Here is a 23,673-nt window from a genome sequence, read left to right on the forward strand (position 1 = left end):
TCTTCACGATCTTCCTCACTATGATTGAGGTATCACTTGCTGTGTGTGGGCACTACTCATACACTAAGGATTTCGAAATTTAAGGAAGAAAGAGAGAGTGGGTTCGGCCAAAGATAGGGAGAGAGAAGGCTCAGTTTTTTCTGAATCAGAAGTGTCAGAAGAAAAGTGTAGAAATTTAGTGTAAATTTCCTGAAGCCTTCACTATCTATTTATAGCATTCCACTAGGGTTAGGTTTGTTGGCATTAAAATAATGAAAATATCAGTTTAAATTTCCTACAAAAGTGGCTGGCCATGCTTAGTGGATTTGGGCCTCACTTTTTGCAATTTTGCAGTTTTACCTTTTCTGCATCTGATTTTCTCAAAAATGCCAATTTTCTAATTCAACCATTTAAATGTCAATTCTAACTATTTAATAACTATAAATAATTATTAAATAATATTGTCATTTATCATATTTATTAATTGAACCATACAAAGTATCATAATTAACAAATATGCCCCTATAAACTCTTTCTTTACAATTTCGCCCTTACTTAGTGAAAAATTCACAAATAAACATAGTCTAATTTGAGAATTATAATTGATTAATCAAAACCAATTACATGAGTCTTACAAGCAATATTATCTCAACTAGTGTGGGGACCATGGGTCTATATAACCGAGCTTCCAATAAGTAGATCAAGAATTTAGCACTAAAATTCACTAACTTATTAATTCTTCGTTGAATCCACGCATAGAACTTAGAATTGCACTCTCAGTATATAGAATGCTCTATATGTTCCACCATATAGACACATCATTAGTTATCCATTGTTATAATCCTAATGTGATCACTGATCCTCTATATGAATGATCTACACTGTAAAGGGATTAGATTACCGTAACACCCTACAATGTATTTATTCCTTAAAACACTTAACCCCGTATAAATGATATTTCAGCTTATGTGAAATGAGTACTCCACCATTTATGTTCGTTTGGTGAAGCTCGAAGGAGATCATCCTTTGCTTACTATTTGCCAGATAGAAGCTATAGATTCCATGTTTATGATAGCGCTCCCACTCAATTGCACTACCGTGTTCCCAAAATGTACGTATCACCCTGACCTAAAAGTAGGCTTAACTAACAAATCAAAGAACACGAATAGCCTTTCAAGATTGAGCCTAATCATAACAGGATTAAGAACATTTGATCTAGGATCAACTAGGCGATATTGACTTGAATAGATATTACGGTAAGTTTAATAAATCTAAGTCAAAGTTCAATATCGGTCCCTTCCGATGCATACTCCATGCATCCAACCTGAGCTTTACTTTAACCAATGCTCTGGAAAGAACATAGCACTTCTCCAAATGCAAGTAAACTCTGTTGTAGATTATCATATCAGTAAAACCCTATGTCTGATAAATCCAGGAAACTTTATTCACATAGTCATGTTTACTTTCCAATGTGTTGACAGCACAATAAACAGGATCAAATATGTGAAAAGGGTTTCAAATGAATTTATACATTATGTACATATAATCATGAAATAAATCATGTGAACCATGCAACATTAAATGTTATTTCTGATCTATATTAATAAGTAAATCTGATTATATTGAAATGAGTTTTATTTAGGGTATAAAACCCAACAAACTCCCACTTGCACTAATATAAAACAAAAAGTGCGTTTCAAATAATCTCAACACCTTGATATACAAATCAAGTGTAGTAGTAGTAAACTCCTCGTAATAGGATCTGAAAGGTTGAATTAACCACAACCTTTTCTCCACCATTACTCTTCCTTTAATCACAAAATCATTGATAATGTGAAATTCCTCTCTATATGTCTACTCTCTTGGGATACTGGATTCTATACCTTTGGCAACTACTTTTGGTTAATCAGGAAATTAACACTAGTAGTTTAAGGCAATTTGGAATGGTGCCAAAAAAAAATGTATAGAACTTTCCTTAGACTGAATAAGTACCTTTCCTGCAGCTTTAACATTCAGTCCCTTTCTGGTAGACCTAGAGACTTCAGATAGGTTTTTACACTTCTCCAAAATCACTATTCCACCCCCAGAGTAACCACCATCTTATCAGAAAGATTTTCTAGCACAAAGGCAAATTTCGAAATCTGATGTGGTGTAGTCTAAGAGTTTTAAACACACCCTTATAGACTAACATATAGTTCCTCTTCTTTATCTTTAGATTTACTTGATTGTCTTCCAATGTTCTTCTCCTGGATTAATCTGATACCTACTCATTACTCCCACTCAACAGCAGGTGTCTGGTCTAAGGCATACAAAAGCATATCTAAGACCTCTCACTGTTGATATAAGAAATTCTTTCATGGCTTTATCTTTTCTGGAATAGTTGAGACTTTTCCTTAGATAAATAAAATCTATGTCTAAGAAGTTGTGAAGCTTCTATAGATTTCCATTAGAAAGAAAATGCTTCACAAGCTTCTATAGATTTCCATTAGAAAGAAAATGCTTCAGCATCTTACTAAAGTAAGTTGCTTGCATTAGAGTAAGTAATTACCAGGTATACCACAAGCCATAGGTTTAGATAAACTCAAACCTATAATACTAGGAACAGGAAGTTTTGTTAAGTCCATTGAATAGACTTATTAACTAAAATTTCCTTTTATGTCCTTGTAATAGAAAACTTTAGGTTATTCCATGTGAATGGATTAAATTATAGTTCTATTGGCTTTACTTCTTAGTTTCTTATCTTGACAATCCATTACTTGTTTAAACTCACAATGGATTTTAATCACTAGTGTCTCCCAAGTCATGAGAAGGTGAGTTCCTAGAAACTCTCCCACTACGACAAGGTACCGTGAATTATGTCGAAGAAAACTAAATGGTATTAATCTCTTCGGTTGTGACAAGACAACAGAGGCAGTGGGATCATCATATATCAAATAAGATGATAGAACATTTTTGGAATCAAGAATTAAATACTCCTTTATTTGCTACTTGTTTTCAGACTTAGTCATTATCTTAGAAAAGTAGTATTTGTTTGAACAAACACTTTCTTATCTATCGACAATGGGATGGTCCACCCCTAATCACTTAGAATAGCTAACAAACCATGGTTAACAGTTCTAGCTTTTCTTAAGATTTTGATTAGGTCATCCATGAATCTAGTAATGATTTACATTAAGTATACAACCATTACATCATTCTGAAATTGTATTACCATAGAAGGAATTAGGCAACGACTAGTAACTAATCATCAATGTGCAAATCGAAATTTCTGGGGAGGTAAGTTTGGATATAATTCAAAAATGAAATTAATGGTCTTTGAACTGCATATCTACTAACTATTTCTCCACCCCTATCAGTTCGCAAGATCTTTAACCACTTACCTTAATGGTTTTAACCATTGCTAGAAATTAATGAAATTTTTCAAACATTTCAAATTTCTTGCTAAAAGGTATAATCTAGAGTTATCGTTTTAAGAATACAACGAAAAACTCATATCCACACCTGAATGTACATCCATCTGCGAATGAGATGAACTACTTTCAGTGGATATAGGCATATTAACTCTTTGCAGAGATTGATCTTGTCACATCCACTATGAACAAGATACAAATGCCATAGATTAAAAAAATGTGGTAGTGTCTTTTGATGACTTAGGTATAGTTACATCAACGAGTTCATAGAATACTGCAAGTGGATCCTGGTCACAGAATACCTAACTCATATTCCATACAGTTTTAATCCATTAATAGAAGATGGATATTAAACACTTGAGAAAGTGTAACTGTATTGTATTCTGGAATTAGAAATATAAGAAAATTTCTATTTGGAATCTAAAATTAAAGTCAAAGACTTAAATTTATACCAAATATAATGAGTAATTCTATCTTGGACCACCACTACTAATACGAACTCTAAGTCAGATATGCCCATACAAGTAGGAGATTTCTAAGATTGAGGATTTATATCAATTGGGAATAGAATTTCGGGATTATAATCATATGCGTCATTTAATTTCTTAAGAGAAAATATAATGACATAAAATGATTTATAGACCATTCATCCAATGATATGTTTTGAAGCTAATTCGAAATGAATAAGCTAAGAGGAATTAGGATAATTTCGTTTATAAATAAGAATCCAACGATGCTTCGATTAGCGAAAGACAAAGTAATCTTATTTTATGTAATCTTCTTGTTTCATATTGTAAAAATACTAGTCTAAGGTGTCATCAATTGATGAACAGCTAGATGTTGCATATACAATATTTATCTTTCGAGATCTTACACTGTTATGTATGTCTAATGGTGAAAATCCACTAGGGATTTATCTCATTAGATAAACAAGCCAAGTTAGACCAACAATGAAGATTCGAAATTAAACTACAACTTAATAACAGAAAATAACATGGTTCAATATAAATTCATACACAATTCAGAAATTATAAGCATATAGCAAGTAGGAATGACAAGTGAAAATACTAAAACATACAATCCTAAATAATTTCCAAGGTTTTTCAACAAACTGATACAGTGTCCCGTTTAGGCGAGAGTCAAAGCATCATCCATTGAATAGAGTTGTCAGCTCATCTAAAATGATAAACATTCTAGCAACCTTTTATTTGATCAAGATTGGAATTCAGCGTTGTCCCATTTAGGCGAGAGTCAAGGCAATTCTATCTTATGAGCTTCCACTATTGTTTCATAACTTGCAAGTCAAGTATGGTCGCCACCATTAGGGTGATCCATACCATACAAAACACTTACAAACTACTTATCATGCGAGGTTAAACGGTGCGAAATTGCTAATGAACGTTCTTCCATTAGGGAGGATTACTCACTAAAACAAACGCGGTGTAAAACCCACAATGGAGATCGAATGTCTCTTGATAATAAAGCTCATTATTTAAAGAGAGTTGTATTTTCTTTGATTCTCTTTATTTAATCTATTTATTTTAAATATATATATTTATTAATTAAAATTTCCAATTTAGAATGAAAAATTCTAAATATAAATTTTAATTTAATATTTATAAATTTTACTTAGATGGATATGAAAATAACATGAATTATTTCCATCTTAGTAATAATTTCCAATAAATATTTAGAAAAATATTCAATTTAAGTTGTTACAAAATTAATTTAAATTAATTTACAACTCAAATTTTATTTTCTATAAATATATATATTGCATTTCGAAAAATTAAAGTATTCAAGGACACAATTTTCGAAAATGCATGTTAAAATAAAAAATTAATCCTGGAAAAATTATTCTAATTTAATGTTGGCCCAAAATTAATTAATAAAATTAATTTACAACAAAAAATATAATTTTTCTATTTAATTAAATATATAAGAAAAATTTCAAATATTTAAGTATGATGATGAAAATCAACTTAAATATTAATTTTCTATTTAATTAAATACACTAGAAAAATACTTCAAGCAAAAATATCATCTATCTAGATTTTCCTTTGACTAATTAATTCAATTTCTAATAATATACTTTAATTCAATTTATTTTAATTAATCATTAAATGAAAAAATTATTGATTTAAGTTGGTCCAAAATTAAAATAAATAATTTACAACTTTAATCTATTTTTCAAATAAAATTCGAAATTCCAGCATTTAAGAAATGCAATTTCGAAATTTGATTAATAAAATAAAGAAAAACAAATATTTTGAAAATTATTTAAATTTAGTTGAAAAAATAAATTTCAAATAAAATAATTTTCTATTTAATTAAGTGTCATGAAAAAGAAATATTTAAGTATCATGATGAAAATCAACTTAGATATTTAATTTTCAAATTAATTAAATGTATTAAATTCAAGAAATAAATAATTAAGTGTAGAGAAGGCTTAATTATTAATCTCTAGTTTAATACTAGGAAAAAATATACTTAAAATAAATTGTACCAAAATTAATTATTTAAATAATTAATTTCACAATGTATAATATTTTCCTATTTAATATTAGAAATAATAAGTAGTCTAGAAGTAACTATCTAGAAAATATCTTATTTGACTAAGTATCTTTTCCACAAAATTTGAAAAAATATCTAATTTAAGTTGTATTAGAAAAAATCTAGAACTTAAATATTTTCAAATTTAAATTTAATTAAATATCAAAATTAAGTTGTAACCACTTAATTTGAAAATATTCCATTTTAAGTTAATATTCAAAAAGATATTAACCTAAAAAAAAAATATCTAAAGAATCTTAATAACCAATGCCTAAAATTCCTCAACTTAATTTTGAAATTTTAAATCCAAAAGATATTCAGATTTAAGTTGGTTAGTTGTAGATAACTAAATATCAACTTAAATAGGAATATTTAATGAAAAATTTAAATTAAGCTCCAGAAAGAATCTAGATGGTTATAATTCTATATTTAATTAAATACAAGAAAATACATATAGTTTAGCTTAGAATAAAGAATTCTTTAAACTATAATTTTCTTAAATTAATTTCAAAATAAATGAAATTAATTATGTTGCTAATCAATTTTATTAGGTTAAACTAGTTTAATTAACCTAGTACAGTTATTCAAATCAGGCAAATGGGCCTTCACAATTAGGGTGGTTCATGTGAGGGGGTGCTGGGTTCAGTATGTCGTACCCAATTTTATGGCTCCCAACTCTCACACAAGGCCCAAAAGAGATGAATTTAACCTTAAAATGAACAACTGTTATTAATTGAATAAGCCCAAAACTAAATGGGCCTAAATAAAATCTATCAAGAACTATGATAATTTATTTAGCAACATTAACCTATATGCATCTATAATGAAATTAAACACATAGGCTCACACAGGCACACTTTGGATGGGTCCTATCATGTTGCTAGGTCATACACAGATGAAAGAAGATTGTAAATATACCTGTTACAAATTATTATCTTGACCAAGGGAGCCATCAGATCAATAAATCTGGCAAAAGGTAACCATGGCTATTTGCAATCAAGTAATAATAGGTTTTGAAAACTTACACACAAGCTAAAACACATACTCCTGCAACAAGGTTAGCTGGATAGTTGGATGTAGGATTTATTTAATTTTAAATTAAATTATTAATTTCGAAATAATTAATTAAATAAAAAAATAATTTTCAAAAATTTTTAAAAAAATTTTGAAAAATTCGAAATTTTAAAAAAATTTAAATTTAAAATTAAACCTACAATTTTGAAAAATTAGATTTCAACCAACCTAAATATCATTTCAAAAAATTTGCTAACTACTTTTAAAATTTAAATGTTATTTTATAAATAAAAATTAAATAAAAAATTAAAAAAGATAAATGAATATCTTTTTCAGATTTTAAATGTAATTTAAATAAATAAAATAACAAAATTTAAAAGTTAGCAAAATATCTTACATCCTTTAAAAATTACATGATTATAGTTATCTTATTTTAAATTTAAATAAGGTCAATTCATTAAAAAAAAATTAATTTAAAATATTTTAAATCTGACCTTAAATTTAAAAATAAGATAAGATATAATCAAATTTTAAAATAAGATAGATTATTAAGCAAAAAGATAGATACTAACTATTTTCAAATTTAAATTACACTAATATCTTGAATTAAATTTAAAAAATATTAAATTAATTCAAAATGATAATTAGAATTGAATTAGGAATAGTAATAGTATAAATACAGAACTACACAAAAAATTGGAAGTTAATTTCATGAAAAAGCATGAAAAAACGAAGAAAAACGAAAAAATTGTGAGCTGTACGGACAGTTTTCGCGATCGCAGGAAAATTTCAGCACAGCTCCCATTTTTTCGAATTTTCAAAAAATCATAACTAATTCAAATTAAATCGAAATTGAGTTCTGTAAAAAAGTAACTTGCTTAATTTTTTCCATACTATCCAATAAAAATAAGAGGAAATTATGTAGAATATGGACTTTTTTCTTAAAGTTTGATAAATATGGAGAAATTATGATTTTACTTAATCTATGGCTTTTTTCTAATTTAAGTTAGTTGTGTGGAATTATATTTCCATATGTTTAAGTTTTTATGAAATAAAGCCATATTTTATTTGTTAATTTATTTTTATAGATATTTGTATTATTTTTTAGGAAAATTTATTATTTATTTTAGTTATTAATATTAAATTTGTAATTTAATATATATCTTTATATATTAAAAGTGCCTATCTAACGACATTTCTTGGTTTAACAGAATATACTTAAAAATAAAAGAATATTCTGTTAAATTTAACGGGTTTAATCGTTAATAAATAAACCCAATAATTAAACCCAAAAAATTAAACAATCTTTTTTTAAATTAAAAAAATTATTTTAACCACATATCTCTCTAACAAACCCAACTAATTTTTCGTTTAGTTTCTGAGAAAGTAAGCTAGGAAATTAATGTGAATTTTTGTACTTTGACACCCTAAACGATTTTTCTTGTGAAAAGGTATTTGTGATAAATCTGTCTCTGAATTTAAAAATAGCAAAGAAAGTGTTATCAGATTGTATACTTATTTCACTGTAGTACTGTTAATGTGATCTTTGATTATCCATTTGATGAGTATTTATAAGTTTGTGTTCTTATTATATTAATATATGTACATATATGAATGCGTTGAATCATATAATTGTGATTATTACGTTATACAATCTATACTATTTTTTTTTTTTTGAAATAATATTGTTGACATTTTTTCTCTTTCTATTTTGTTTATTTCAATTTTTTCAGAGCTCCCGATCCGAACATCTTCATCAAAATGTCTAGGTAAGTTGGATTCTTTTTTTTTTTGGTGTGACAATTGATTATTGTATTGGCATGTCATTACAATAGTTGTATTTTTAAGAGTTCGTTTAGTACGTCGTATTAAATTGTATATTGAATTTTGTTTTATGTAATATTTTTACATAAAACTATATGTGGTATTCACTTTTATGGGTACCTAAATATATAATATTTTGGTATAAATTGAAATTTAACATAGTATTATATAAAAGTACGATATATAAATTAATCTAATTCAATATAATGGAATACAATATGATTAAATACGGTGTTTCAAACGAGACCTAAATATTCAAGTATGAATAAATTAGAACAAATAAATATTCAAGTATTTCAATTAATTCATAAACAAATAAATCAGAACAATTCAAAATCTCAAATCAAGAAAATTAAAAGTTTAGATTTATAATCTTTACAAATATGAAAAACTTAAATAGATCTATCTACCATTGTTGTTGTCGTTGCTTAGTTACTGAATTCTTAAACAAAAACCACTAGAACTTATATAAAACTAATATTTACGTGGCTCGCCACGTAACTCTCATCTAGTATATATATATATGTATATATATTTGTGTTTCATGTTAGTTTTTTTTAGATTGAGATAAATAAATATTTGACTTATTAGTTAAATTTTTTTATTCTACATTAACCTTTTGATACTAATCTTATAAAAAAAAAAAAATTAAAAATTTATTCTAAATACTTATAAACAAAGGATCTTCATTTGAATTAATTATTACTAATAAAATTAAAACTAAAAGTACCAAGTTACTTTCTGAAGTAAAAAATAATATCTAAAATTTAACAACCAGGTTATTTTTTCAAATTAACACGTTACTTTGTGCAACCATAGCGCAACACATACTACAGATACAATGTTACTTTTTTAAAAAAATTAAAGCTAAAAATTCAACTACTAGGTTACTTTTTCAAAATAACAAGGTTATTTATTAAAAAATAAAGTCACAATTCAACACACTCAACTATATTTAGTAATACATGTCTCAGTTACTTACAAACTAACATGTAATTTTATTTTTATTTTTTGAAAAAGAATGAATTGCCATGATCTTTGATTGCATCTAACACATAATACATGAGCTGGGACATGTAATTACTTTATGCAAAAATGGAATCAAAATTAACAAATTATACAAAAAGCATAGGTAAAAGTGCCAGGTTACAATTTGAAACAAAAATAAAGTCTAAAATTAAACAACTATGTTACTTTTTTTTTCAAATTAACACGTTAATTTGTGCAAAAAATAAATTATACCAAAATTAAAAGTAAAAGTACCAGGTTACTTCCTAAAGCAAAAATAAAATATAAAATTCAACAACTAAGTTACTTTTTAAATTAACACGTTACTAACCTAGGTATATTACTAATACAGATGTCATGATTTATTTTGTAAATGAACATCTTACTTTCTTCATAAAATTTTGTCATAACTCAATACATTAAAAAAATTCAATTTGCAAGGTAGCAGATTATTTGCGTAAAGTAGTAAAGTCCAGATTTGAACATTTTTTATCTTTGAAAAATTATCCTTCTACTAATATTTACAACTTATGAGTTTCAATGATTATTTTATCTTCCTTCCTTTTTCTTTTGTTTCTTGTAGTTTCTTCAATGAAGAAGTCAGCAATTTCATTAGTATAATTAGCAAGTCTTTTAAAATTATGGTTACTTGATTGGTGGCTCACTTTTTGCTACTTGGTATGAGATCTCAACATTGTCCCAATTAGTGTTTATTTTATTTTTGATTAAATGAATTCCCAAGATCAAATAATGAACAATTATTTGGAATACGTACACCAATCACTTTGTAATTTGAGTAGCAGTTACTTTCATTCCACTCTTCTCCATAATGAATTAATGCTTTAACAAAATTCATTCTCCAAGAAAATTACAGGTGCCAGGTCACTTCCTGAAGCACAACGAAAAAATAAAATTCATTTAACAAGTTACTTTATAAGAAATTTAAAATAACATGTTTCTTTCTAAAAAAAAAAAAATTATGGTCCCAACACAACACACTTAGCCATATCCAAAAATAAGGTACCAAGTTACTTTCAAAAGCAATACAAAATCCTAAAATTGAACTAGCAGGTGACTTTTTTCAAGACATGGTTTTTTTTTTGGTTAAAAATTGCAGTCACATCACAACAAACTCAAATATATTCAAAAGTAAGGTACCAGGTTACTTTCAGAAGCAATAGAAAACCCTACGATTGAACAATCAGGTGACTTTTTCAAGACATGGTATTATTTTGTTATAAATTGCAGTCACAACATAACAAACTCAGCCATATTCAAAAATAAGGTACCAGGTTACTTTCAGAAGTAATAGAAAACCTTACAATTGAACTAGCAGGTGACCTTTTTCCAAACTTGTTATTTTTTTTTTTTGCTATAAATTGCACCCACAACACAACAAACACAATCATATTCAAATTTAAAGTTCCAGGTTACATTTAGAGGCAATATAAAATTCTAAGATTGAACTAGCAAGTGACTTTTTTCAAGACATGGTATTTTTTTTGCTATAAATTGCAGCCACAACACAACAAACATAACCATATTCAAATTTAAAGTTCCAGGTTACATTAAGAGGCAATATAAAACCATAAGATTGAACTAGCAAGTGACTTTTTTCAAGACATGGTATTTTTTTTTGCTATAAATTGCAGCCACAACACAACAAACATAACCATATTCAAATTTAAAGTTCCAGGTTACATTCAGAGGCAATAAAACCCTAAGATTGAACTAGCAGGTGACTTTTTTCAAGACATGGTATTTTTTTGCTATAAATTGCAGCCACAACACAACAAACACAACCATATTCAAATTTAAAGTTTCAGGTTACATTCAGAGGCAATATAAAACTCTAAGATTGAACTAGCAGGTGACTTTTTTCAAGACATGGTATTTTTCTGCTATAAATTACAGCCACAACACAACAAACATAACCATATTCAAATTTAAAGTTCCAGGTTACATTCAGAGGCAATATAAAACCCTAAGATTGAACTAGCAGGTGACTTTTTTCAAGACATGGTATTTTTTTGCTATAAATTGCAGCCACAACACGACAAACACAACCATATTCAAATGTAAAGTTCCAAGTTACATTCAGAGGCAATATAAAACCCTAAGTTTGAACTACAAGGTGAACTTTTTCAAAATATGAAAGTTTTTTTTATTAAAAATTACAATCACAGCACAACAGATTACTATGAGAACTAAAATAAAAACCTAAAATTAAAATTCCTTATCACTTTTCCTAAATAATATGTTAACTACGTCAAGAATGTAATCAAATTCAATAGTTTGTTACCTTTGTCTATTTTGACTTCAGATTTTATTAATTTTCTTCATCGGCAGTAGGAGCATGAACAATAAGATGAAGAATGATAATCACACCAGAGGAGAAGGAAAGAAATCAGAGAGAAATCGGAGAATTCAAATGACCATAACAAAATTAACCACGAATCCAAATGCTGCTATGCTGAACATGAGAATTCCATTGACCTTCATACATTAAGAAACCTGAGATCAACCATATGAGCTGCACAGAGACAAGAGAACCAAGAATTTCAGAGATAAATCAGAGAAGAAGGGAAGAAATCGGAGGAGAATCGAAAGAGGAATGAAAGAATCGCATGATATAGGGAATTAGTGAATTTCGATATTTTGGGTGTGAATTTTATAAATGGAAATATCCTTTTATAAGTATTCTATTTTTTCCATTTTTTAAGTTTTTTATTTTTTTTTCCAAATTTTAAGTTTTTTCACTAAATGTCCATATTTTTCAAAATGCTTTTAAGAAATTCCATATTTATAAAAAATTCCCTAAAAATAATTCCAGAAACAGAATCGCAATTATTTTTCACGAAAATTCACAAACATCAATCAATCATCAAATAACACTCAATACAACATGATACCATCCAAAAACAAACAAACAATCGTTTTAAAGTCCAAATTTCTTGCAATTAAATCAATTACCATGGCTCTGAGGCCAGTTGTTGGAAATTATTTTACCAGGATCTTAGATCTACTCACAAGTATGTTTATTAACACCCTAAATATGAACTTTCTAAAACGATGAAATAAACACGTATAAAGTTTAGGAAACCTTACATTGGGTGCAGCGAAATAATATGACTCCTTCCGTTCAGATATCTAGCCCTTGATTCCTTTTTGTAGCAGAGCATCATCAATATCTGAACCTGGATCTCTTTCTCTGAATCTTTGATGCTGAAACTCCTTCTTGCTGAAAGTCTTTCTTCACGATCTTCCTCACTATGATTGAGGTATCACTTGCTGTGTGTGGGAACTACTCATACACTAAGGATTTCGAAATTTAAGGAAGAAAGAGAGAGTGGGTTCGGCCAAAGATAGGGAGAGAGAAGGCTCAGTTTTTTCTGAATCAGAAGTGTCAGAAGAAAAGTGTAGAAATTTAGTGTAAATTTCCTGAAGCCTTCACTATCTATTTATAGCATTCCACTAGGGTTAGGTTTGTTGGCATTAAAATAATGAAAATATCAGTTTAAATTTCCTACAAAAGTGGCTGGCCATGCTTAGTGGATTTGGGCCTCACTTTTTGCAATTTTGCAGTTTTACCTTTTCTGCATCTGATTTTCTCAAAAACGCCAATTTTCTAATTCAACCATTTAAATGTCAATTCTAACTATTTAATAACTATAAATAATTATTAAATAATATTGTCATTTATCATATTTATTAATTGAACCATACAAAGTATCATAATTAACAAATATGCCCCTATAAACTCTTTCTTTACAATTTCGCCCTTACTTAGTGAAAAATTCACAAATAAACATAGTCTAATTTGAGAATTATAATTGATTAATCAAAACCAATTACATGAGTCTTACAAGCAGTATTATCTCAACTAGTGCAGGGACCATGGGTCTATATAACCGAGCTTCCAATAAGTAGATCAAGAATTTAGCACTAAAATTCACTAACTTATTAATTCTTCGTTGAATCCACGCGTAGAACTTAGAATTGCACTCTCAGTATATAGAATGCTCTATATGTTCCACCATATAGACACATCATTAGTTATCCATTGTTATAATCCTAATGTGATCACTGATCCTCTATATGAATGATCTACACTGTAAAGGGATTAGATTACCGTAACACCCTACAATGTATTTATTCCTTAAAACACTTAACCCCGTATAAATGATATTTCAGCTTATGTGAAATGAGTACTCCACCATTTATGTTCGTTTGGTGAAGCTCGAAGGAGATCATCCTTTGCTTACTATTTGCCAGATAGAAGCTATAGATTCCATGTTTATGATAGCGCTCCCACTCAATTGCACTACCGTGTTCCCAAAATGTACGTATCACCCTGACCTAAAAGTAGGCTTAACTAACAAATCAAAGAACACGAATAGCCTTTCAAGATTGAGCCTAATCATAACAGGATTAAGAACATTTGATCTAGGATCAACTAGGCGATATTGACTTGAATAGATATTACGGTAAGTTTAATAAATCTAAGTCAAAGTTCAATATCGGTCCCTTCTGATGCATACTCCATGCATCCAACCTGAGCTTTACTTTAACCAATGCTCTGGAAAGAACATAGCACTTCTCCAAATGCAAGTAAACTCTGTTGTAGATTATCATATCAGTAAAACCCTATGTCTGATAAATCTAGGAAACTTTATTCACATAGTCATGTTTACTTTCCAATGTGTTGACAGCACAATAAACAGGATCAAGTATGTGAAAAGGGTTTCAAATGAATTTATACATTATGTACATATAATCATGAAATAAATCATGTGAACCATGCAACATTAAATGTTATTTCTGATCTATATTAATATGTAAATCTGATTATATTGAAATGAGTTTTATTTAGGGCATAAAACCCAACAAGCTTTTCTTTGGTTAATGTTTTAGACATAGAAAAGAAGAAGAAGATGAATAGGGAAGATAAAACTCAAAAAATAATGACAAATAAAATAAAGAGTATTTAATTATTTGCTTAAAATCAATATATATATATAAATGCATAAATACTATATAGAAATGAGAGTTCATGTGGGTGTGCACAATTTTCAATAAAAAAAATCAAAAATAAAAAAAAATTAAGTAAAAAAATCGGTCAAAAAAGTGATAGCAATCAATCATAAAGTTTAAACTTTTATATATATATAGTAATTTGCAGCAAAACCCCCCTAACTATCAATTTACTTACAAAAAACCATCCAACCTCATATTTTGGTGGGAAAACCCTCCAAAGTACTGTTCCATTTACAATTTTAAGGTGTTGCCTGTCCAGCTTCATTAAGTCCTAATTTTTCCCACGTGACAATGACAGGTCACTAAAAAATTATCCTATATGGTCATATTTTATGAAATAAAAATAAAAATTTTAAGAGTAATTTGCGGCAAAACCCCCAACTCTCAAGAGCCCAATAAGGATCCTTCCTACTAAGCGCATTGATCACCACACTCGAGTCATTCTCCATAATAATAAACTTGGCACCGATGTCCAGCGCCACCATCACAGCTGAGTAACAGGCCGCCGCTTCTCCACACAACGAATCAAAAAAATCCAACCGGTCTGTATGAATCCGGATCACCCGATCGAGGTGATCCCTAGCCAAAACTGCCGAACACATGCTATCCATCCCCACTCTGATATCACAGTTCAGCTTAATCCAGTCCTGAGGAGAGGGGGGGACCAGGCCTCTATGCAGTAAGGAGTAGGAGGAGAGAAAAGAGAAGATTACAAATCTGTAAAAGAAGTACAAATAGAGTCAATACATTTCTTCATATCAACTGGACAATTATTGTGAACCTTATCATTACGGGTCCGCCAGATGGTGTCAGCCACGATCGAAGCATAAAGAAAAACATCTTCCACATTAATACCCTTGTGTTTCAGATCCCAGATGAATTTCACCCGGTCCCAAGGATGAATGCTTGTATTGCAAACAGGGTAAAAACCCCAAGGAGAGGACCGCCACAAGTGAAAAGCCACATCACAAGAGAGAAACAAGTGCTCAAAAGATTCTTCCCCCAAACCACAAAGGAGGCAGCTGGAATCCTTAATAGGAAACCTACTATTGATCACTGACCTTACAGGGAGGGCTCTGGACAGGAATTTAGTATCCAAACCGCCTATGAGAAGACACAGAGGTCTATGGTCAGAGTTAGTCGTCTGGGAAGAGCAAAGAACAGCCCTAGGAAACAAGTTAAGCCAGGTGCCATTAACAAGACCTTTGTCAAGAGCATATTTGACATGGTTCTTACCAGAACGGTGGTTATCCCACGTCATCCTATCCCCCTAAATGGGCAAATTAAAAAAGCCTTGAGAATCAACCAGATTAGAGATGAATGGGATAAACTGGTCCCTTCCTGAGGACCCTTCACGCTCGGACTCACTTAGCACAAAGTTAGTATCACTCAAAATCAACCAAGGGCCACCAAACTTATCCCCAGTTTTCATGAAATCGGCCCAAAAGTTTTTCTTGGCATGAAAATAAGGAGGGCCATACACACAAGAGAGAAGCCAAGGATGAGAAGGGGGTCCGAGTAAACCAGACGAGACATATGGTTACGTGAACTAGCAATACACTCAAAACTAAAGCCATCCTTCCAGGTCAAGATAATGCCACCAGCAGCACCAATAGGTGGAACAATAATATTAAAGTAAAAGTGAAGTGAATTAAGAGTACGTACCAGCGGAGTAGCATCAACTTTTGGTTCGGTGAGAAAGATAAAATCAGGAGAGCATAACCTGATCAGGAACTTCAACTCCCGAATTGTAGAGGTTTGCCCTAACCCTCTACAGTTCTAAGCAATGCCTCTCATGGCTCTTGTGGAGGAGATGAGACATTCTCCTCCACAGGGGTACAAGGGTGAACCGAGACACTCGAGTCAAAATCTTCAATCAAAAAAGTGCCAACCATCGGATTCTTCATAATACCTTTAATGTGACTCGGTGAAAAGGAAATATCATCAGAGAGTTCTTCAAAGGCAATCTTAGAAGCATTATCCTGCTCTGTGGAGTCTCACGGGAAATCACGAACAACATCAGGGTGCATTCAGAGCACTTTTGGAGGTCTTGAGCATAGAGAATTAGTAGCTTCATTTAATTTTCGTTTCTTAAACGGAGTAGTTCTTTCGTTAATCTTAGAAGTAGGTCGGACACCAATGTCACCCCCTAATTGTCGAATCTCATACAAATCCAAGCGCCCAAATTTTTTCAGATCTTGCAACAAATTCTCTTGGCCTTGAAAAAAATTAGAAAGGGCCTTCTCTTCCTCAATCCTCGCATGAGACTCTTGCCCCTTAACATGACCAACAGTAAGGCGTTTAGCCCCATAAAAAAGAGATTGTCCTTGTTTAGTATGAGCTCTAACACTAGATCCATCAACAATTGCATCTCCATCTTCCAGCTCCTTAATCACATGATATGAATCCTCATGCCCACCAGCCTCTTTAGAAATAATATTAGGCCCAACATTAGACGTAATCAGTTCCATCTTCTTCAGAGCTAAAGGGTTAGGCCCAGAAGACCCTATAAATAAATTCGTGTCCTTATGGCCCACACCATTACACGGCACATAATCCACGTGAGCACTAAAAGCCAAAGGCCCACCAACATGTGGCCCATTACCAACCCGCACCATCGACGACCCACCTTCCACAAAACCACTTTTCACCTGATGCATTTTCTCATTACCATTAAGGCTATTACAAATAGCAATAGGCCCACTAGAGATGTTGACCGGCCCAATAACACCTTGAACTCTTTCAATATTTAAATCTAAAGGTATATATATTTGGGCATCTCTCTAAAATAGGCATTAATTCATAATGCTTTTCTTTTTCCTTATTGTCCGTAGCCACCATATTATCCAACGAAACAATTGTCAATTCACGATTTGCAGGTTTGTGCTTCGGAATCCAGGCAGCACGTTGAGAACCACGACCAGCTAGCTCTCGAGAGGTCACCATCTTTCCCCTCCTCGATTTGCGGGTTTGCCCAAGTTTCGAAATAGGGCGGTTCGAGGTACCACCAGCCCCACTTCTCGTCGCCAGAGGCGAGTTAATCATGGCCACATGAGGAGCATTGGTGAAGCAGTACAACTTGAGAGCAGAGTGAGCTCCAAAAAAAAAACATCTTGATAGGATGATTCAGTAGATAGCCACGGTCCGTAGAGAGGAAACAGAGTGCCATCATAGTTCGCAACCGTGATCGGCGAAGACAAAGAACATCCACGCCTTTGTGACCCAAACACCCGCAATTGTAGCAAAAAATTCCATTTTTTTCGAATTTAAACTGTAGCCAACGTTTGACTCCTGAGCTCAAATAAAAGAAGCACCTTGAAACAAGGGGCTTAGCAACTTCAAACTCAATCTGCACTCTGAGGTAAAAGTTCCATGTCGCCGGTTTATCCTCCTCCAACTCAATAGCCAGAACCTTACCCGCAAGTCCACCCAAGGGTAAGCCATTAGACACTGAGAAGTAATCGTGCGGGAGGTTATGGATTTCCATCCACACCTTGCAACGATCAAAGGAAACAGGACCGACTGTGCAAGGAGTCCACGCCTGAAGAAAGAGAGACTATCCACGAATGCACTAGGGTCCATTCTCGAGAGCCCAACTACAATCATTAGCACTTTCGAACCCAAATTTGAAACAGTTGGTGTGTAAGGGAACATCTGATAAAGCTACCACATACACCACTTTGTTCCAACTTTTTGCCACAAACTCAGAAACTGTGGCAACATCCACAGTCATAGGAGCAATCACCCTTCCATATAAGCACAGAGAAAGTGTTTTAAGAGAAGCATCACAAGGGGATAAGGTGATAGAGGCTTCAATGCAAGTAAAGCACTTGCCTTTAAGAGAGGAGTTGGTGGTAATAACTGAGTCCATAACAACTGACAACAAGAGACAGAATAAATCCAAACAACCCCACAAACACAGACACAACAACACAGGAGACAAGGAGAATCCCAACTAACAACACACACACAAACCGGTAAACAAAACCAGCCATAAACAAAACAACAAGACACCAAACAAACAGTTAAGACAAGGGGAACTGAAGACTCACACATAGAGAACAAGATGGAAGACTCGAATCAAGGTAGAGAAACAAAACGAAAATGAATGATGGAAAGAAAACAATGAAGGAAGGAAGAAAGGTTTATGACCATCCTTTCTGGAAAAGAGAAAGAATCTCATATGTGGGTATAGTTCACTCATAGTTTAAACATTTTACCCCCTTGTTATTAGGTGTTAGACATTGATGATTGTTACATTTTGACACAAGCAAGCATAATTATGCAATATCGTGATTCACAATGCTTGGTTGTAGTTGAGTTTGTTGTCATAAATTTTACATATATATTAATGACAAAAAAAACAACTCGTGAGTTGTAACATTAAGCAGAAGTGGTCGACCACAGAGGATCCGGACCTAAATATCTTCTTAAGGGCCTTAAACCCTTCTCACCCTATTCTCCGAGGACTTAGCATACTCGTCCGCCTCTGTATCCCAAAACCCTTACTTCCCTCTAAAACCCTAAGTCTCTCTCTCAAGAATTAGGGGCTCTTTCTCTTCGAACCCTAACCCTAAATTGGAGCGAAGATGTTGAGTATCGTCCTACGTAGACGGAGTCTGGCAGCAGCTGAGACCCTGCTACGCCATCGCAACCACTCAATCGCTGCCACCGCCTTGTCAGTGGCCGATACTGTTGTGTCCGGAAATGGTGGTTTCGGTGGTGAGGTCAAGTCCTTTTCCAATACCGGGGTGCTTCAAAGGGAGAGCTCATACGGTTTCCATGTTAGAAACTTCCACGCGAAATCTGGGAGATTGGATTATCGTGCCTCAGTGGCTTTGCAGGCTGAGTTCGCCGTCGATGTGGAATCGTACGAAGATTCGGCCAAAGCCAGTGGAAATGATGATGGGCTTGAAATTTCGAAGCTTGGAATTGCACAGGAGATTGTTTCTGCTTTGGCTAAGAGGGGTATTTTGAAGTTGTTCCCTATACAGGTAACCATTTGTCGTTTTATTTTCAAATTTGGATTGATCGTTGAAAACATGATGATAAACAAAGCTTTTCCCCACTTTGGGTGTTTCTGAAATCCTAAACTCATTTTGTTTGGGTTTTATTTTTGGATAGAGAGCTGTACTTGAACCAGCAATGGAAGGGCGTGATATGATTGGCCGAGCTAGAACGGGAACTGGGAAAACTCTTGCTTTTGGCATCCCTATTATGGACAAGATAGTTCAGTTCAATGCTAAGCATGGGTATGTGTCATACATTTCAATTTGTTATCCACTTATATGATCGTACCTAACCTCATTATTTTTTTTTTGAAGAGACTTCAAATTTGTGCTAAGCAGTTTTATTCCTTTTGTTAATAATTTAATTCTACAGGCGTGGAAGGAATCCTTTGGCTTTGGTTTTGGCTCCAACAAGAGAACTTGCACGGCAAGTTGAGAGGGAGTTCCAAGAGTCTGCCCCCAGTTTGGATACAATTTGTGTCTACGGGGGTACACCTATTTCAGCCCAAATGAGGCAGCTTCAGTATGGTGTAGATATAGCTGTCGGAACACCTGGTCGTGTTATTGATCTTCTCAAAAGGGGTGCCCTAAATCTAACTGAAGTTCAGTTTCTTGTTATTGATGAAGCTGATCAGATGCTTCAAGTGGGATTTCAGGAGGATGTAGAGAGAATCTTAGAGAGTTTGCCCAAGAAAAGACAGAGCATGATGTTCTCTGCAACTATGCCATCATGGATTAGAAAGCTTACTCAAAATTATTTGAAAACCCCTGTGAATATTGATCTTGTAAGTGTATTACGCTCTCGTCAAATGTAAATCAAACTAATTTATAGAAATATGAAGATAGCAAATTTGTGAGTGCTTCCGAGTTGTAAGCTTATCAAGTTTCTTGTGCTGTAGGTTGGAGACTCCGATCAGAAATTGGCAGATGGTATTTCTTTGTTTTCAATTGCATCAGATATGCATGGAAAACCTTCAATTATTGGACCACTAATTACGGTAAACTTCATTTCATATTCATATTGAGTGTTCATATTTTGTCAATCTTCTTTGCCCCTGCAAATTCCTGAGAAATACTAGAATTACTGTGCCTTATTACTTTCTGTTATTCTCAATTTATTAGGAACATGCAAAAGGAGGTAAGTGTATTGTATTCACTCAAACAAAACGTGACGCTGATCGCTTGGCATATGCCATGGCGAAAAGCCATAGATGTGAGGCTTTGCATGGTGATATCTCTCAAAGTCAGAGGGAGAGGACACTCGCAGGCTTCCGAGATGGGAATTTCAATATTCTAGTTGCCACCGATGTTGCTTCTCGTGGACTAGATATACCAAACGTTGATCTGGTAAGTTTATTTCTTCTATGTAAGTATGTGCAAATTTTTTTGAAATGAATTGTTATCTAATTATTTGTAAAATTCTTTTTTAAAAGGAAAAGTCCAGCTGATATCAATAGCTTTATGATACCTTAGTGGACGAGCTATTTTGTTAAATGTTGTATATACATGCATTGAAATAAAGCATTGCTATTGGGTACCAGTGGTGCTCAGCACCTTCCATAGGTGTCACCTTACGATTAGTTAGCGATATTTCCTAAAATTTATTTTCTTAAGTTATATGGGACCTGCTATTTAATTACACCAATAGCGGTATGACACTAAGGAGAGTGCTAGGCACCAGTGGTGCCCTTAAGCAATTCTCATTGAAATATGTGGTGAGGGGGTTGGAAAATTGGGATGAGACCAAGTACAAACCTTGCATCTCTTGCTATTGAGACTCTTAGTCTCAATTAAGCATCAAGTGTGCTATTGATTGAAAACAAAGGTGTGGTGGTTATGTGTAATATCCTTAAAGTGCTCTCCCTCTCTCTCTCTCTCTCTCTCTTGATAATTTTGTTTTTCATGTCTCTGTTCCAGGTAATACATTACGAGCTTCCAAACAATTCAGAAATATTTGTTCATCGATCAGGCCGAACAGGTCGTGCAGGAAAGAAGGGGGCTGCTATTCTAATTTACACGCATGACCAGAACAGGGCTGTCAGGTTTATTGAACGTGACGTAGGATGCAAATTTACAGAGGTGACAGTCTTTCCTTTGCTATGGTTCTGTTGTATTTATTTGTTTGGAGCTGGTTCAGTTTACTATCTCTTCATTATTATTTCTCTTGTTTAGCTTATTGAATGAAATATTCAAAGCTAGGTTCTGGTATTGGGCAATTTCATTGGCTTTTTAATTTGCATGATTGTATATTTAAGGGAAAACCTATGATGCACCAGCATAATATGGCTGTATTTATAGATAAGTTTTAGCATATTACTATATGATTTATGGGATGTACGTAATTTATTCAGGTGCCATCTGATACTAATTTATTCATGTTTATGCTTCTATTTTCCAAATCCTTAATATGTGAAACTGATTGATCTTTACCTGTGTTATCAGCTTCCTAAGATTGCTGGTGATAGTACAAGCGTAGACATGTTTGGGGACACGGGATTTGGAGGCATGAGGGATCGTCGACCCGGTGGTCCAGGGCGTTCTGGGTTTGGTGGCCGTCCTGGATTTGGTGGTCGTTCCAGTGGATATGGTGGTGATTCTTCTCGTGGATCTAGCTCTGGTCGATTTGGTGACTTTGGTGACTTCGGTCAATCTGGAGGTGGCTTCGGTGGATCTAGCGCAAAACGTTCAGGGGGATTTGGTGGTTCTGATTCCAGTCGTTCAGGTGGATTTGGAAACTTTGGCTCTAGCCGCTCTAGTGGATTTGGTGGTGATTCCAATACTAGTCGTTCTGGGGGCTTCGGTAACGACAGGAGTGGTGGTAGCACCGGTCGAAGATCCTTTTGAATATTTTAAAATGTAAGTTTCTTTTTTAGTAAAAAACTTTGGTCACTCGTCATCCTGTATTTATTGGTTGATTAGTAGTCTTCTGCTTGTGATCTCTTCCAGGCATTGATAAAATTAATTCATAAAGTTGTCTGTGATATTTGATGTGAGACTCATGATGGCCTTCATCTGGCTTTTGCGCTGGCAGGTAGGAAGAAAGCAAGTGAAATTATCGGAACAAGGGGCTTATCTTGAAAGGGTGATCTGCCTTAGGTATTACAATGTAAAATGGCCGGCAGATGGGTTCTGCACCTTTGCCTGGAAGTGATAATAGTTTTGTTCTTTCTGAAAAGTATAAGTTTTCAGATCTTCTGCTGTTGATATGCTAATGGTACGAAATTTATATTTTTTACTATATGAACGAAAATAATATATCAAATTCTAAATCTGAAAGTGTTCCCATGTTTGTAATTTATTCTTTTAAGCAATTTTGTTTTTTTTTTTTTTTATTTATTTTACTTACATAGTAGTTTTTACTAGAGTAGAGAGGATTTCGCACCCGCGTGGAAGTGCTAATGGTTTTGGTTTAATTTTCATTAAAGTTTAATTTTGGCTGCATCTTGTTTGATCAAACATTTTTGCAATCTTTTTTATCATACACATTTATGTGACATCTCGTTTAAATGTATAAGGAGTTTCAAAGAATGCATTGCTAATAGGGGTATTTATAAAGAGAAATTTCATCATATATACGCAAACACCATTATTAATTTTTAGATTTTCAATTAATTTAAACTAAATAATGTCTATTTTGACTTGCTTTTTCTTTTATACCATCCTCATATTAATAATTGTATCTTAAAAAAATAATTATTTCTCTAACTCACTCATTTCTTTGTGCTCTATTGTAAAAAAAATAAAAAATAAGACAATAATGACAGCGTAAGACTCCACTAAAGCCATGAATAATGCACACATTGATTGAATGAAACCTGCTGCACCTGTAATAATGGGCA

General features: G+C 32.5%; 1 protein-coding gene across 1 annotated transcript; it reads left to right on the forward strand.

The window, feature by feature from the left end:
- Positions 1–19,221: 19,221 nt before the first annotated feature.
- LOC115699062 (DEAD-box ATP-dependent RNA helicase 53, mitochondrial) lies at positions 19,222–23,145 on the forward strand. The gene is made up of 8 exons (XM_030626268.2): positions 19,222–19,819; positions 19,950–20,077; positions 20,208–20,619; positions 20,734–20,832; positions 20,957–21,181; positions 21,752–21,913; positions 22,277–22,690; positions 22,866–23,145. Exons 1-7 carry the CDS (start codon positions 19,415–19,417, stop codon positions 22,676–22,678), a joined length of 1,833 nt encoding a protein of 610 aa, XP_030482128.1. The 5' UTR covers positions 19,222–19,414; the 3' UTR covers positions 22,679–22,690; positions 22,866–23,145.
- The last annotated feature ends 528 nt before the right edge of the window (positions 23,146–23,673 follow it).

The sequence above is a fragment of the Cannabis sativa genome, chromosome 8, assembly GCF_029168945.1.
Source record: "Cannabis sativa cultivar Pink pepper isolate KNU-18-1 chromosome 8, ASM2916894v1, whole genome shotgun sequence".
In the NCBI taxonomy this organism is placed as follows: domain Eukaryota; kingdom Viridiplantae; phylum Streptophyta; class Magnoliopsida; order Rosales; family Cannabaceae; genus Cannabis; species Cannabis sativa.